At 51.0% G+C, this 13,642-nt stretch overlaps 4 protein-coding genes and 1 non-coding gene across 5 annotated transcripts; 4 read left to right on the top strand and 1 right to left on the bottom strand.

Moving 5' to 3' along the window:
* Nucleotides 1-20: 20 nt before the first annotated feature.
* Nucleotides 21-1,999, top strand: CC84DRAFT_1243827 (uncharacterized protein; the record flags this gene model as incomplete). Its single annotated transcript, XM_018184128.1, has 2 exons — nucleotides 21-325; nucleotides 378-1,999. Exons 1-2 carry the CDS (start codon nucleotides 79-81, stop codon nucleotides 1,997-1,999), a joined length of 1,869 nt encoding a protein of 622 aa, XP_018035861.1. The 5' UTR covers nucleotides 21-78.
* Nucleotides 2,000-6,124: 4,125 nt separating this feature from the next.
* CC84DRAFT_t45 lies at nucleotides 6,125-6,274 on the bottom strand. Its single transcript has one exon. It is a non-coding gene; the product is annotated as a tRNA-Arg (tRNA).
* Nucleotides 6,275-7,166: 892 nt separating this feature from the next.
* Nucleotides 7,167-9,743, top strand: CC84DRAFT_1118694 (phospholipase D/nuclease). The gene is made up of 2 exons (XM_018175527.1): nucleotides 7,167-9,058; nucleotides 9,104-9,743. Exons 1-2 carry the CDS (start codon nucleotides 7,336-7,338, stop codon nucleotides 9,262-9,264), a joined length of 1,884 nt encoding a protein of 627 aa, XP_018035860.1. The 5' UTR covers nucleotides 7,167-7,335; the 3' UTR covers nucleotides 9,265-9,743.
* A 1,929-nt stretch (nucleotides 9,744-11,672) lies between these two features.
* On the top strand, nucleotides 11,673-12,590 carry CC84DRAFT_1144893 (uncharacterized protein). The gene is made up of 3 exons (XM_018176478.1): nucleotides 11,673-11,913; nucleotides 11,967-12,056; nucleotides 12,111-12,590. The coding sequence occupies exons 1-3, from the start codon at nucleotides 11,771-11,773 to the stop codon at nucleotides 12,241-12,243; spliced, it is 366 nt and encodes a 121-aa protein (XP_018035859.1). The 5' UTR covers nucleotides 11,673-11,770; the 3' UTR covers nucleotides 12,244-12,590.
* Nucleotides 12,591-12,673: 83 nt separating this feature from the next.
* Nucleotides 12,674-13,639, top strand: CC84DRAFT_1118687 (uncharacterized protein). The gene is made up of 2 exons (XM_018175526.1): nucleotides 12,674-12,823; nucleotides 12,877-13,639. The coding sequence occupies exons 1-2, from the start codon at nucleotides 12,691-12,693 to the stop codon at nucleotides 13,626-13,628; spliced, it is 885 nt and encodes a 294-aa protein (XP_018035858.1). The 5' UTR covers nucleotides 12,674-12,690; the 3' UTR covers nucleotides 13,629-13,639.
* Nucleotides 13,640-13,642: the final 3 nt, after the last annotated feature.

Below are 13,642 nucleotides of genomic sequence, written 5' to 3'. Positions count from 1 at the left end.
TAAGTAGTTGTTCTGCACCGACGCTCTCATGCTTCAAATTCAGAAGTTCTTAATCAAACCTCACACACCGGAACAGGTATGGTTGGTAGAAGATACATGTCTCTCGGGCCCACTAGGCCGGGGAAGCGACACAACAGTTGGATATGGCCGATGTTGGGAATGATCGCGACTTCGGCTTTGGGCATCGCGTTGACTATAATGAACGCCAGAGATTGGAGGAGCTCAGAGCATACAGCAAATATCGTTCTGGCTAATCGCTCTAGTATCGCTGTGGCTGTACAAATCCTTTCGTCAACACTGGGATTCTTGCAAATTCATGCTTTATGTAAGTACCATCTCATCATACGTGGTTATACACTGGATTAAACGAACCGTAGGTTATACTATCGCGTCCTCCTTTCGCGTCTCACAGCTCATTCGAGCTTACAGTCTCGATACACTGCGCTTCGTTGACGCTATTTCAAGGCCGACAGTAGCATGGCATGGACGTTGGCCTCTTAGCCTGGCTTCTGTCGTCTTTTTGGGGTTCTCGTTCGTTCCTGCTGCGTTGTGGTCGGGCGCTCTGACACCTGTCGTCGCTGAGAAACATGTCTGGCGCGCCATCGATATTCCGACATTCATGTCTAGTAACTACTCCGATGTCGAAATGTTTAAAGCTAGGAATAATACAGCTTCTCGAAGGATCGATGGCTATGGGACAAGCCCCGTATGGATCACTAGTGAGGGCTTATTTACTTTCGACCTATCGCTTTCCAGCGTCAGCGGTACTTTCCAGGGTTTGGCGAGCGCATCCTCGAATGCCTCTCACACAGATGGCGTCCGCCCCAAGTTCGACTCTTCTGGATATCGCTTCAATGGTCGAAGTTACGGCGCTGGAGCATCTGCTGGATTGATTGATATACCAGACACATCCGCCCCATCTTGGTATACGTACTATGAGGTGGGTCTGAAAACCAACACGACATGTATGCGCAATCAATCAGCGAAGTTTTCCATCGCGTATGCCGAAACTGATGACGCGCACTTTCGCCACGAATTTACATCCAACGGGACATTTGCAAATGGAGTCAGGGTACCTGATCATTATCCGATGCTCGCGCCACAAAGACAAGACATATTTATATGGGCTGTAGGGCATGCCGCACCGGATATGCCCGCGGCAAACAAAAGCTTGGTGTCGCTAGCGGCTGACACGACCACAACAGCAGATGTCTGGGACTTTCATCAGTTCAACAATGTTCAATGCGAGGTTACATATGAGGCCACCAACTTTTCTGTCAAGGTCGATGTCATTGAAAAAACCGTCAAAATCGCGGACAATGGCCAGGTGCCCACTCCAGAATGGGCAAATGTTGTGTTGCAACATCTTGATGATCCTTTCAGTCGCTACTCTGGAAACGACCGCATAGTTTTTGGCTCCCAGCTAGGCCATTCAATTGTGCTCAACATCAATCAGCTGCGAATGCTCCCGGAGTTTAAGGATGACAAAAGCGACAGAACGTTATTCCAAGGACTGAAAGACTATATAGAATCGCTCTTCGATAATGGTGTTGGAATGCTCTCTGCAACGCGTCTCATCGGTGCTAATCAAACCGTTGAAGTCCCAGCACTCGTTGGATTACCTGCGGTCACCTATGGAAAGCCCGCTTTTGTATACGTGTTACTTGGCATCAACAGCGTAGTTCTTTTGGTATTCCTTACAGAAGCTATGCGGACCCGCTTCTGGACAGGTATGTCCAACCTTCAACTCGCGGATGTCGGTAGTGTCATTGTAGCGGCTTCACAAGGAGGCAATGCATTGGCTTTGAAAGCCAACGGAAGGAGCAAGGGAAATATCAGCGAGATCATGGTCCAGTTGATTAAGACAGGAGACGAAAATCGGGAAGCAATTGTACTGCCAGAGGACGCGGCCGGTGTGAGAGGCGATGAAAGCACTCGCGGATCTAATGAAACCGTACGTTTGGTTCCACTGCCCGCCCAGGCGTATAATGATACGTAAACCCACATCTGCTTCGAACAGCTTCGAACAGAAGCGAAATCGGATCACCAGCATGGAAACATCCTGAAGGAGAACTCTGGGTAATGACCAAGATTACGTCCCTGGGGCGATGCAACGTTCCTGGTAGTACACCCCATGTCAAGCTCAGACTATGTGATGTCCTGCTCTGGGGCGCTGCGAAAATGAACATTCAGCATTGGCGCCATTTATTAGATACCCTTATTGCTACATCTTGTCGCAGGAGTACAGCTTCTACGAGGATTGCGTTTTGTTCTCTATGAGTCTTTAGACGTTGAGGATTCACCCTTCCCTTTTACGATTGCCATATAGTGATGACCATGTGGGTAGTAAGCCTTCTCTTCACGGTCGGTAACATTGGATTCGGGATGTTGGAGCATCCCTACATCGTAATAGGCCAGATCTCTCATTGCCGCAGAAGCTTACTTCCGAGGGCAGCGCCAATGGCGATATCGTATCAAAGCTGGCCTTAGGGTTGACTAGCAGCCTGTCTGATGTGGGCGAGCTGTGTCTACACAATATCGATGGCGTGGCGAGCAAATGTCACCCGACAATATCATTCGACGATGCAGCCTCGAGCCTCGATCCGCGACCACCTCTTTACCTCAAGGTATCAGAACCCATACCACCCTCAGCGCATACCGCTAAATTTAATTCCTTTACGTGCAGTCACACGATTACCTCACCGATCGCCATGGCTGCGATTAGCCTACCACTCCGGCTGAATAACTCTCTTGAGGGGCGGGTTTGAAGAGTATCGCGACCGTAACGGGACATTCTGGTCGAAGTTGCGCAGCGGTCGTTGTACTGACAAGCACCCAACAAAGCCAGGTGCTGAAGTGTTTACTTTGGCCATCAACGATATCGCTGGTGATGGCAGACAGCGAGTATGCGGGGCAGTTGCCATACAAGCACCCAAATACTAATCATTTGTGTATAGGCAGCGGCCAACGCCCCCCTCAAACTTCTGCGTGCACGGTCAGTAATTGATAGTTCTCCCGGAGCAACTGTACCATATATAGCGAGTCCTGCTTCCGAATCAACTACTCACATGAGCGAACGCACATCCAAAACTGCCAGCAAGAGCCCGAGCGTGGACCATCGGCCTAGGCTGTCGATATCTGAGGACCTCGCGAGTTGAAGCAGCCTCGAGCACTCAGGCCAGGCTCTCTTAACTTCAGGAGCCTATCAACTAACTCTCATGGATACACTTGCTCGCAATGCTATGACGAGCCTTCGTGACGTGGAGCGCGAGATTACACAGGGGCTGCTTGAGGCTGTTGACGGTCAAGTATTGGGCCAACTTTACGAACAGCTTGTTCAAATTTTATCTACGTTGGGCGGCCACCTGAAAAACCGCTAAGTTCCGCTACGGATTCCGAAGGGTGAGTAATATATCGGGACTTCTTAAGTCGACTAAATGCACGAGCACTGACAAGGGCACAAGAGCGAGCAACTACTGACTCACTCTTGTAGGTGGCGATTCTCCAAGGACCGAATTCCCTTCTTGAGAAGGTCTGATCAAAAGCTGATGTGGCCGTGAGAACGCAGATGCGTGTAGTGTGATGCTGTGAGAAGACTGATGTTTTCTACATAGCTTTTTTTGCAAACAACGTTCGGAACAATATTCCTATGAGGCTGGGTAGGATGTAGATCAAAAGCCATGAGATAGCATCCCACAATTTCCACCCGTCTGAAACGCCTCTGTCTGCTGGTGAGACCAATGAGAGGGGAACTTGCCCCACTTGACGCGCTAACGCGCGCCATACACGAAATCACGTGGCACAATTAAACGGACAGTAAACTGTTATCTACACCTCCGTACAACCATGATCTACGAAACAATTCCTCTTCTTACCTAGATTTTGAAGAAGTATCTAGTGGGTAAGCATCGAAACCGCAATAATAGGCTCTCGGACTGACGTTGATGAATGAGCAACCGCTTGCAAAACACCGAGACTGCCTCACAGGCGCTTAGGCCTGCGCGACTACTGCTACCACTGTTCTGCCTCATTGATTTTGCGATTATTACCACCTAAATTCACGAAAACATTCAACATGCGCATGGCTGCGAAGAGTCTTGCGAAACTGACGGCTGCTGTTGATCCAGAGAACATAGCTCAACTGCCTTCTCTTGACAACGTGGAAGTGATGGCACAATCCGAGGACGAGGATGCGTTTCGATACAAGATCTTTTAAAGAATGGGACGGATGAGCAACGAGGAACTCGAGCTTACCAAAATTTGGATTTATTGGCTCACATACTCAAATCGACATCGCGAGCTCAAGTTTGCCGCATAACGCAACAATGATGAAAACTCCATTCCTAATGTGTATGATTGTCACCATGTGGGACGCATTGTAAAAAAGCAGTCAGGCCCGTCAATCGCCTTCGGCAATGTCACCAACAGCCATAACATTCAGTCCTTGGCGAGGTACTACTTTCTTGCTCTGATGCACGTAGGTTCCAAGGATGAGGAGCTGAAAGCTCCTTTCAACATCGCCATGACCTGAGTTGAGGATCTTAAAGCTGATTTCCTGGAATTCGCACCTCAGCCAACAGCAAAGGCACCAGAGAAACTTGCAAACGGAACTACATCGAGGAAGACCACTCGATACAGCTTTCCGGTTAAGGGTCCGGGCGCGGCGCAAAGCTGCCACAAATCAAGCTCAGACCACAGGTATGTGGCACCACCCATCTACAAGCATCCACCCAAACAGAAATGGAAGGACTGGGTCAGAGCGAGTTACTAATCACATGGCCAGCACGCAAGAGCGCGAGCCTTCAAGTCCCGTCTCACAGCGACCCGCCAGCCGGGCTTCTAGACGGCGCAGGTGAATAAGAACAGCTCAACGTGTCGATCGCAGTCGGTTCGGAGGTGAATACTCGTGATCCTTCCAAATACGGTGAGCTGACAGACACTAGATCACTGGTGGAACGACTATCACGAATCTCTAACAGGGCAGATCGGAAATGACAAGGTCGGGGGCAGTCTTGCGTTATGCACGTCAACGCACAGTAGCGCAATCATCCGCACCCTCTCTGCTGTCTGTGTCCGCGTCTTCGGTCACTATCTCGGCGACTCCAATCGTCCCTCGCACCCGCGAACAGAACACAGACACATTCAACTGGATCCGCACGCGAGAGCAAGGCCTTATCTAGGAGAAGCAGACAATGCAAGAGAAGAAGAGTGGGCACATACGGGAGTGGGCACATACGGGCGATGCAGAAGCTTGAGAGTGAGGTCAATGCCTTGAAAAAGAGAGGGCTCAATTAGACTAGGTCTGCGAGGAGATCAAGGCCAGGAAGCGCGACCTTATGGGTACGATGTCTCATGAAGAACAGCTCGACTTCATGTATGAGGCCGGCGAGGCCGCGGCAAGCAAGCGGTCAAGGTTTGAGTAAGCTGCGTTGACCGATTTGACCCTCAGAGGATATGGATGAGCCGTCGCGCTCGCTCAACTGCGATGATTCGGTTGCGTAGTAAGACCTGTGTTTTGAGCTTCGAGGGAGCGTCGGAATGATGTTCAGAAGCTATCGCGCACCTTCCGCGTTGGTTCGCGTTTTGCATACCGAAAGTTGGCTAGAGATGCTATAGCATTGATCATGAGCATCGATGGCTTTGCAGTCGTGAAGAAAATGTATAGTAGCAGAGGAAATAGGCTAATAGCATAGCTCAAGCAGGAGTGTCATTTGAAATGTTACAAGACGCGATATTGCGCACGTTCTAACAATGCGCAGTGGTTGACGGTGAGTCCTATAGTTCTTGCAGCAGGCTATCTCATAGGAACATCATGCTATCGAGGGCATGTCGACAGAGAAAATAAGAATTCTTGGAGGCGGACTACTACATGTGGTGTGAACATTGATGTTCACACACGTATAGTAGCGCAAGGTAAAATAAGGCAAGGTGCGCCGAAATGCCTATTTTCAGTCACGTGCCAAGTTATGAGGATGAAAGAAAAAGACAAATAGAATTTCCAAGGAGCGCACATTAGCGATGAGAGCAGAAGCTCGCTAACGATAAGCTGCCCACCAAGTGCTCCGCCACGCGCCCAGAAGCAAAAAAAGAATCTCCCGAATACCACTCTGAGAGCGGACGATAATGATGAGAGTGGGACTCGAACCCACGCCACTTTCGTGACCAGGAAATGATGTTAAGATGCTCCTTAACCTGGCGCCTGCTTTTGTAAGTAAGGTGTTAAGGTGACTATGATCGGAAGCGAGCTTACCATAACCAACTCGGCCATCTCACCGTGCATGATCGAGATCATGTGATTGATGTCGGCACCTCTAAATGTAGTATATATATATCTACTGATCGCAGCAGGAGAGTACGAGCTTCGAAGATCCAGTGGGTGTTCTGGGACTTCGGATTCAGAGCACTACGATCCTAGGTGGGTGCTAGACCCCATTTTGACTTAGCTTGTTAAAAATCCTGCATACGATCCAGCACCTTATCGCGAGTAACGGATTCAAACAATCACTGTAAACCATGCTCAGTTTTCTTCACAGGACCAGAGAAGCCGTTTCAACGCAGATATGGCCCGTTGTGATGTGCTCAAACACTGGTCTTACTTCTATACCGTGATCCGGGCGCTGTATGTTGGTGCGAAAGATTCTCGCCTATACGCTGTGCCGTTGTGGTACCTAAACGTCTAGGGACTTAGCGCCCATGGAGCATCTGAACGAGCTCCAGGAATAGACCGAAAGGTTGCCCAGGAATCTCGATTACGCATGCTTAGCGAATTCGTGACCACAGCACTCAACATCAGTGAGGTACGCGTCGGCTGGCCAGAGCCAATGACTTTGCCGCATGGGGTTGAGCAAGTTTTGGACGAAGCCCGCGGACGATTTCCCTTGTGCTTGTTACCGCTCCCAAGCCGAAAGTGCCAGGACCTTGGATTGCTGGTATTGCCCTACCTGAGACGGATGCGATTGGTGGGCTACAGCTAGCGTTGAGTACAAGCTTTAACAAGCTTTTCAGTCATAAAAACAAGCTTTGTTTAGCCAATCGACGAACCAACACAAGCCACAGAGCCCGACCCTTCCGGGGTCCCTGTTGGCCGACGTCACTAGCCACGCGCTCTAACCAAGGATGTGGTCCAGAAGACCTGTGGCGGATGCTACGGCACCTTCTCCACCTTCGTCATCCAGCCTTGATCTCGGGCTTTCAGAGCGAGATGCGCAAGTCGGGATGATGTATAAACCATCTCACCCGGAGGGTACCCCTTCTTACCAGACACGCTCCCGTTCCTTGGCTGTGTCGTTTTAACCACAATAAATATCTCTTCTTTTTCGATCGTCTTCAGTCGCAATGGCTACGCATATCACAGACAAGATACTCGCATTCTGCAGAGAACCTAGAAGCGTAAGCAGTGAATACGCGAAGGATCCCACAAAACCTCCTGGCCACTATGCAGATCAGCTGTACGGGAAAGAGCGGACTGCCGTCACTAAGCAACAACCACCTCACCTAAGGAAGCCGCCAAGCAAGGAGGAAATTCTTCGCGCGCGTCAATGTGGGAATTGGGGTGACTCTGAACCCAGCGATCTGTTTCTTCAGTGCTACCATGATGCGCTCTGCTCGCTCGAATACGATCCACTGGCGGGCATGATCAGCCCAAGCCTGATGGGAAGCAACGGTGTCCTTCCGCTCACAATAATCGCCCCATTACCGGATATCTGCCGTCATATGTCAAATGTCATCGCGCGGGCCGAACATGAAGTATTCCTTGCGACCAACTACTGGATCACGTCAGATGCTTCACGACTCATCACCGACTCGCTTCTGGAGCTTTCCAAGAGAGCCGGAGCCAGAGGGCAACGGATCGTGGTCAAAATTATGTACGACCGTGGTAACATCAAACAAGTCAAGGAAAACCACCAGCCAGTCACAGTCGAAGAATACACCGGCAAGGCCATCAAGCTGCCTCATCCTCACGAAGTTCCAAATCTTGACATGCAGGTCCAAAACTACCATCGTCCAGCACTAGGCACCTTCCACTCGAAATTCATGATTGTGGACCGGCAAATTGCCATCGTCCAAAGTAACAATATCCAAGACAACGACAATCTGGAGATGATGACGCATTTGGAAGGGCCCATCGTTGATTCGTTATTTGACACAGCATTGCTGGCCTGGCATACGATTATGGAACCACCACTGCCTCGGTTGCATTCGCCTGCATCAGCTGGGAGGTGGACCTCGTTTGATGACCTGACTTTTCAATCCATGTTCAGTGGCGCGGAGAGTGGTATGGGTCTGCGTAGGGAGCTTATGCCTCTCCACGCACCTGGTGATCCTCACTATGATCCAAATATAGCATCTGAAGTTCGGAGGATGCAGGATGCCCTGGCACCCTTGCCGGGAGAAACGCGCGCGGAGGCCATCACACGCCATCTCAATTTCGCTACCAAGCTCTCGCAAAATGGTGTCGTTCCTGAGGATTCCCTCGATAAAGAAATGACACCGATGATCCCACACAGACCTCACGCATCCTTCCCTATCGCTCTTGTCAACCGGAAACCCTGGGGAGCGCTCAATCACAAAGGCGTCAATGTCCCTCAAAATGAAGCTTGGTTGTCCGCGATACGCAATGCCACATCATCAGTATTCATACAGTCTCCCAATCTGAATGCTTCCCCTCTGATACCAGCTCTAAAGGAAGCTTTGGAGCGGGGAGTCGACATCACGTACTATGTATGCTTGGGCTACAACGATGCAGGAGAACTGCTGCCTTTCCAGGGTGGCGTCAACGAGATGGTTGCTGATCATCTGTACGAGAGCCTCGACAAGGCATCCAAGCAACGTTTGCACGTGCACTACTATGTAGCCAAAGACCAAATGGCACCAATACATAATAGCTTCAAGAAGAGAAGCTGTCACATAAAGCTCCTGATTGCGGATGGCCACGTGGGCATTCAAGGCAACGGAAACCAGGACACGCAGTCATGGTTCCACTCAATGGAGGTGAACATCATGATTGACTCCGAACAGATTTGCGGCGAGTGGAGAGCTGGGATAGAACGAAACCAGAGTACGTTTACTCATCTCCGTGAAACAATTTAAACTGACGATGAAGACACGCATCAATATGGACGAGGGTCACAGGTTGATGGCATATGGCGAGACGAAAGTGGCAATGAGGCTGAGGGCGCTGTCGGGAAAGACCCAGGGAAATTCGCTTGGGCAAAGGGCGTAGTTGGGGCCGTACAAAGGGTTCGTGGCGCCGGCGGATTTTGAAGGTAGTCAAACGGTACTAAGATCACGTCTCGTATGTCTTGATGATGGCATTAGCTTTCGCGTATGTTAATGTTATGATCGTAGTCGCTCTTTCCTTTCATAGACTGCGGTGTACCGCGGAGCAACTGACAAACGGAATCAACACAACACGTCGCTCGTATCTCTGCCCCGCCGGACTTGATCACATACGCTTGACACACTCAAATTATACACGCCGTCTACTTCGTTTTCGTTGTTCTTGCGCACTGCGGTTCGGTACAATGCCTGAGTTGTATTCGGACCACTTCTTAGCGACCGTAACGCGGGCAGTCGCCGCAACTGCCGTCAAGCAACCAGAGGAATCAGCTCCAAGTCCGCCCCTCAAGCAGTAATTTCGCGCCGAGTTCAACAGTTCAGTCCATAAGCTTGCTGCGCTTGCGACATCCTTTGAGAAGCTATAGGTCGAACAACTTGACCGGAGCACCACGAGCCTGGCAGACTCCGGCACGTTCTTAGACAGGGACCTTTTGGATTCGCACAAGAAGAATCTCCCAATTGGTATCTAATCACGCTCCACGTCTAGATTTGGAAGAACAGTGCAAATTCAACGCGCCTTGAATATTTGACTGACCTCGCCGATTGTTGCAACAACGTCTCGGGCAAGGGTTGTACCAACACCTCCACGTCTACATTCACTTAGCCTGGTCGCTTCGACCCGCAACACTAAACGCAACACGGAGAACATCTCCCCCACATATTGTCTATCCTAGGGTAGCACACTGTCCATCGCACAACATATCGAAGGCAGGTCTCCGATGGCATCCCCCAAAGTTTCGGTCTGACAGCACAGACCGATCAGAGTTCAACTTGATAGATACGCTTAAGTGGGACTCTAAGCAGCTTGACAGGATACCGGTCAGTGATATAGTCAACGAAATTCTGCGTAATAATGACGTCCCGGTGGAAGACCGGAAAAAGACGGACATGTCCATCTGAAGCGTAAGATGAGGTCGGGCTCGTGGACGGATGGGCATGGTCAGAATAGTACCTCAATGGTCTAGTCCTCCTTGAGCTTTGGCAAACACGCGACATTGCCTCATGTGTATTTCTTCAAGGAACGCAGGAGGCTCCGACGCACAGAGAACCTCTTGCTCTGCGAGGCTGTGAAGAAGACCAATCTGGAGCGCTCCGACGGAACCTGTTATTACCGGTCGGTGATCACCATTGTGATCGTATGTTTTGTTTTGAAACATATATCTTTTTCGGGGGTAGTGCAGTTTTCTGAGCGCTTTAGGACAACATTTAGGACCGCGATCAGAGCCATAAGAGAGGGGAGTACTGTTGAGCCAAGAACGGATTTGCCCTTGGAGAATTCTGTAAAGTTGTAGAAAGATCTGCCTAAAACTGTTTGTACTCTAGATCAACACATCACGAACGTCAAGAAGACTGTCTCGCGCGGTTTGCCGTCGGGTGCGAAGCAGACTACAGGTTTCGAGTCGCTTCCCAAGGATCGCCGACAATTCGGTTCACCAGACAAGCCCAGATTTGTTATGTACCGCGCACCAATCCTGCCGCGCGTCCCCAGAAATAGCCATGCGATAATCTACTAATCCCGATACAAGACGCTGATGTAGACGTGGAGCAAACCCAAGCCAAGGAGGCTTCTGCTCAAAATGCAACCTGGTCTTACAGCAACTCTGAGGCATCCTTTGATCCGAGCATGTCAGGTTCTGGGACACACAGTCAAACGGTTGGGTCATCTCACACCCAGCGATTTCTCCTAGCCACGTCCAACAGTGAATCGGTTTCTGACGCTGCAACAGTCAATCAAGCTCTGCAGAGCGCATTAGAACCAGTACGGTGTCTGATCAGGAAGAGGAAGGCCGATGAGGACGAATTGGAGTCCGCAGGGAAGAAACGATTCTTGGGAGAGGATAAGTTGCATGAATGCCAGAATAAATGACGAAATTGGGAGAACAGTAAGCGAGAGTGCAACAGCAGCTAGAGGAAACTAAAGCACGAGCAATCACGAGTAGAGTCAAGCTCTAAATGGTTCAGCATGATCCAAAGGATTGTATGATGCTAAGGAAGATATGCAGAACCGCGTTGAGCAAAGCCGCGCTGACGAGATGGAAATGCTGGCGAGCCTCGAATGGCTTGAAAACAAGCCTCGGACACAATGAGACTGCTTCATGGGCTAAGCGATGCGGGCTAAGCGATGGAAGGTCCCTGTCGACATGGCAATCCAAGTACGCCTTGATAGTAATGTCTTGTTCCATCGATGCTCGCAGCTGTGTGTGAGTCAACCCAATATGACAAGGAAGTAATTAGCATGGAACACCTGGGCAATGACGTCCAGCCGCGGTTGCCCCGCAACATCAAACATGTAGGTAAACAAAACTTCACATTTTTGCGCCATTGCCCCACAACCATTGCGCATACAAATTGCTTGCAGCACATCTTACCAGCCTTTCGCTCGACATAATTAAAGCTACCAAATTCCTCCCGAGCTCTATCACCCGCAGCCATGTCCGCCAACGTCCTCAGCAACCGTGACACCAACGCGCAGATGAAGCCGGCCTCGCCGCAAAAGAAGGCAGACAAGCCTGAGCCAAAGAGCCTCGACGCCCATCGCCAGGAGCTTGCATCTCGTCTCAAGGAAAATGACAAGTGAGTGTCTCCTTTGGCTCATCTGTGTGGAACCGTGCGTTAATGTCGTGCAGGACGCAGCAATACGTCTCCCCCAGCGACTCGATCCAATCGCCGGCTACACAGAAGCTCAGCGCTTTCCGCAACAAGCAAATCACTAAGAAGTAAGTCGAGCAAGACTGCATGTCGATATGCAGGGTGGGTGCTAATGTATGCAGGTCTAAGCCGCAGACGCTCTTCAAGACCACGAGCTCCAAGAAAATCGAGTCGGCTAAGGGCACGGCCATGTTCGCTGATATTCCGAAGACAGACCAGAGCACGAACAACGGCGAGGTTCATGCGGAGGCTTAGGTACTCGCCTCCGTCTCGGTCTATACGCGCGTCTTGCTCGTCCCTGTGCACGCGCCTAAGACGGGGTTTGGCGATGGTTAGCGGGTGTCTGTCGAGTTGTGTGCGCGCTGTTGTGGTCTAATGTGTCGACGGCGACATTGCAACGCGCCTGCGGGCGTAATCTTGATACCCAGGCCCATGTTGGTCGCAATGTTTGGTCTTGTCATAAAGCGGAATCGGTTTGGATGGAAGGTCACGAATTGTTTTGGACCATTGGAGTTTAAGGAGGGTAGGAATACGACTTTTGATGATCAACTGTAATACTAGCAGAGCACATGCTTTTTGATGAAGAGCGCAATGAAATGGGTTTTTCGTACAATGTTTGACTTGTGAGTGTCTCGCTCTGTAGAAAATCTCGCCAAGACCCGCCCGCGAACTCCTGGGTTGTACTTCCTCAACACCTATTCCATGACGACTCCCGATAGCCAGCAATCTCTGCAAGATGAGATCGCTGACCTCGAGCGGCGTCTCCAGGATGCCAAGGCCCGACTGAATGCTGTTGACAGTCCGACGACTTCCTTACAAACTACCAGCGATGTAGGTGCGTTATCAGCCCACGGTAGCTCTCCTCGCGGAATTCTAACAGAACAACAGCGCTTCATGCACTGCTACTTCTGGCCGACTCAGCGCTACCGCTGGGCTCTTTCGCATTCAGCAGCGGGCTGGAGTCGTATCTTGCGCACCACAAACCCAGCCCGCCCTCCGCGTCGCAGCTACCGTCGTTCCACGTCTTCCTCCGCCTGTCCCTCTCCACGCTCGCCAGCACTGCGCTGCCGTACGTCCTGGCAGGCTACCGCAATCCCGCAGATATTGAGACGCTCGACAATGACTTCGACGCAAGCACGCCTTGCACGGTAGCGCGGCGAGCGAGCATAGCACAAGGAAGGGCGTTGCTCACCGTGTGGGAGCGCAGCTACAAGTCGCAGTACAGTTCAACGGCCACCGAAATATCAGGCGACGACAGCTCGCCAACCCAAGGCAGCGCTGCTGCTGAAGCGCTCATATCATTCTCTTCGGCCCTCCGCAAATCCGACCTTATCAACGCACATCTGGCACCACTCTGGGGGCTCGTTACCTGCGTGCTTGACGTCCCGCTGCGCGACGCTGCATACCTGTTCCTGTTCTCACACGCGCGCACGGTGGTCAGCGCGGCAGTACGCGCAAGCGTTATGGGGCCGTATCAGGCACAGGCTGAGCTGGCGAGTACGGAGCTACAAGATCGGATCAGGGGGCTTATAGAAGAAGGCTGGAATAGAAAGGTTGAGGATGCAGGGCAGAGCGTGCCGGTCATGGATCTCTGGGTTGGCAGACATGAGAAGCTGTATAGTCGCATCTTCAATTCATGAGCTTGCTGGCTATT

This window comes from Paraphaeosphaeria sporulosa (assembly GCF_001642045.1).
Source record: "Paraphaeosphaeria sporulosa strain AP3s5-JAC2a unplaced genomic scaffold CC84scaffold_5, whole genome shotgun sequence".
Classification (NCBI taxonomy): domain Eukaryota; kingdom Fungi; phylum Ascomycota; class Dothideomycetes; order Pleosporales; family Didymosphaeriaceae; genus Paraphaeosphaeria; species Paraphaeosphaeria sporulosa.
Note: the sequence above shows the minus strand (reverse complement) of the source record. Positions and strands in the feature narration are given on the sequence as shown.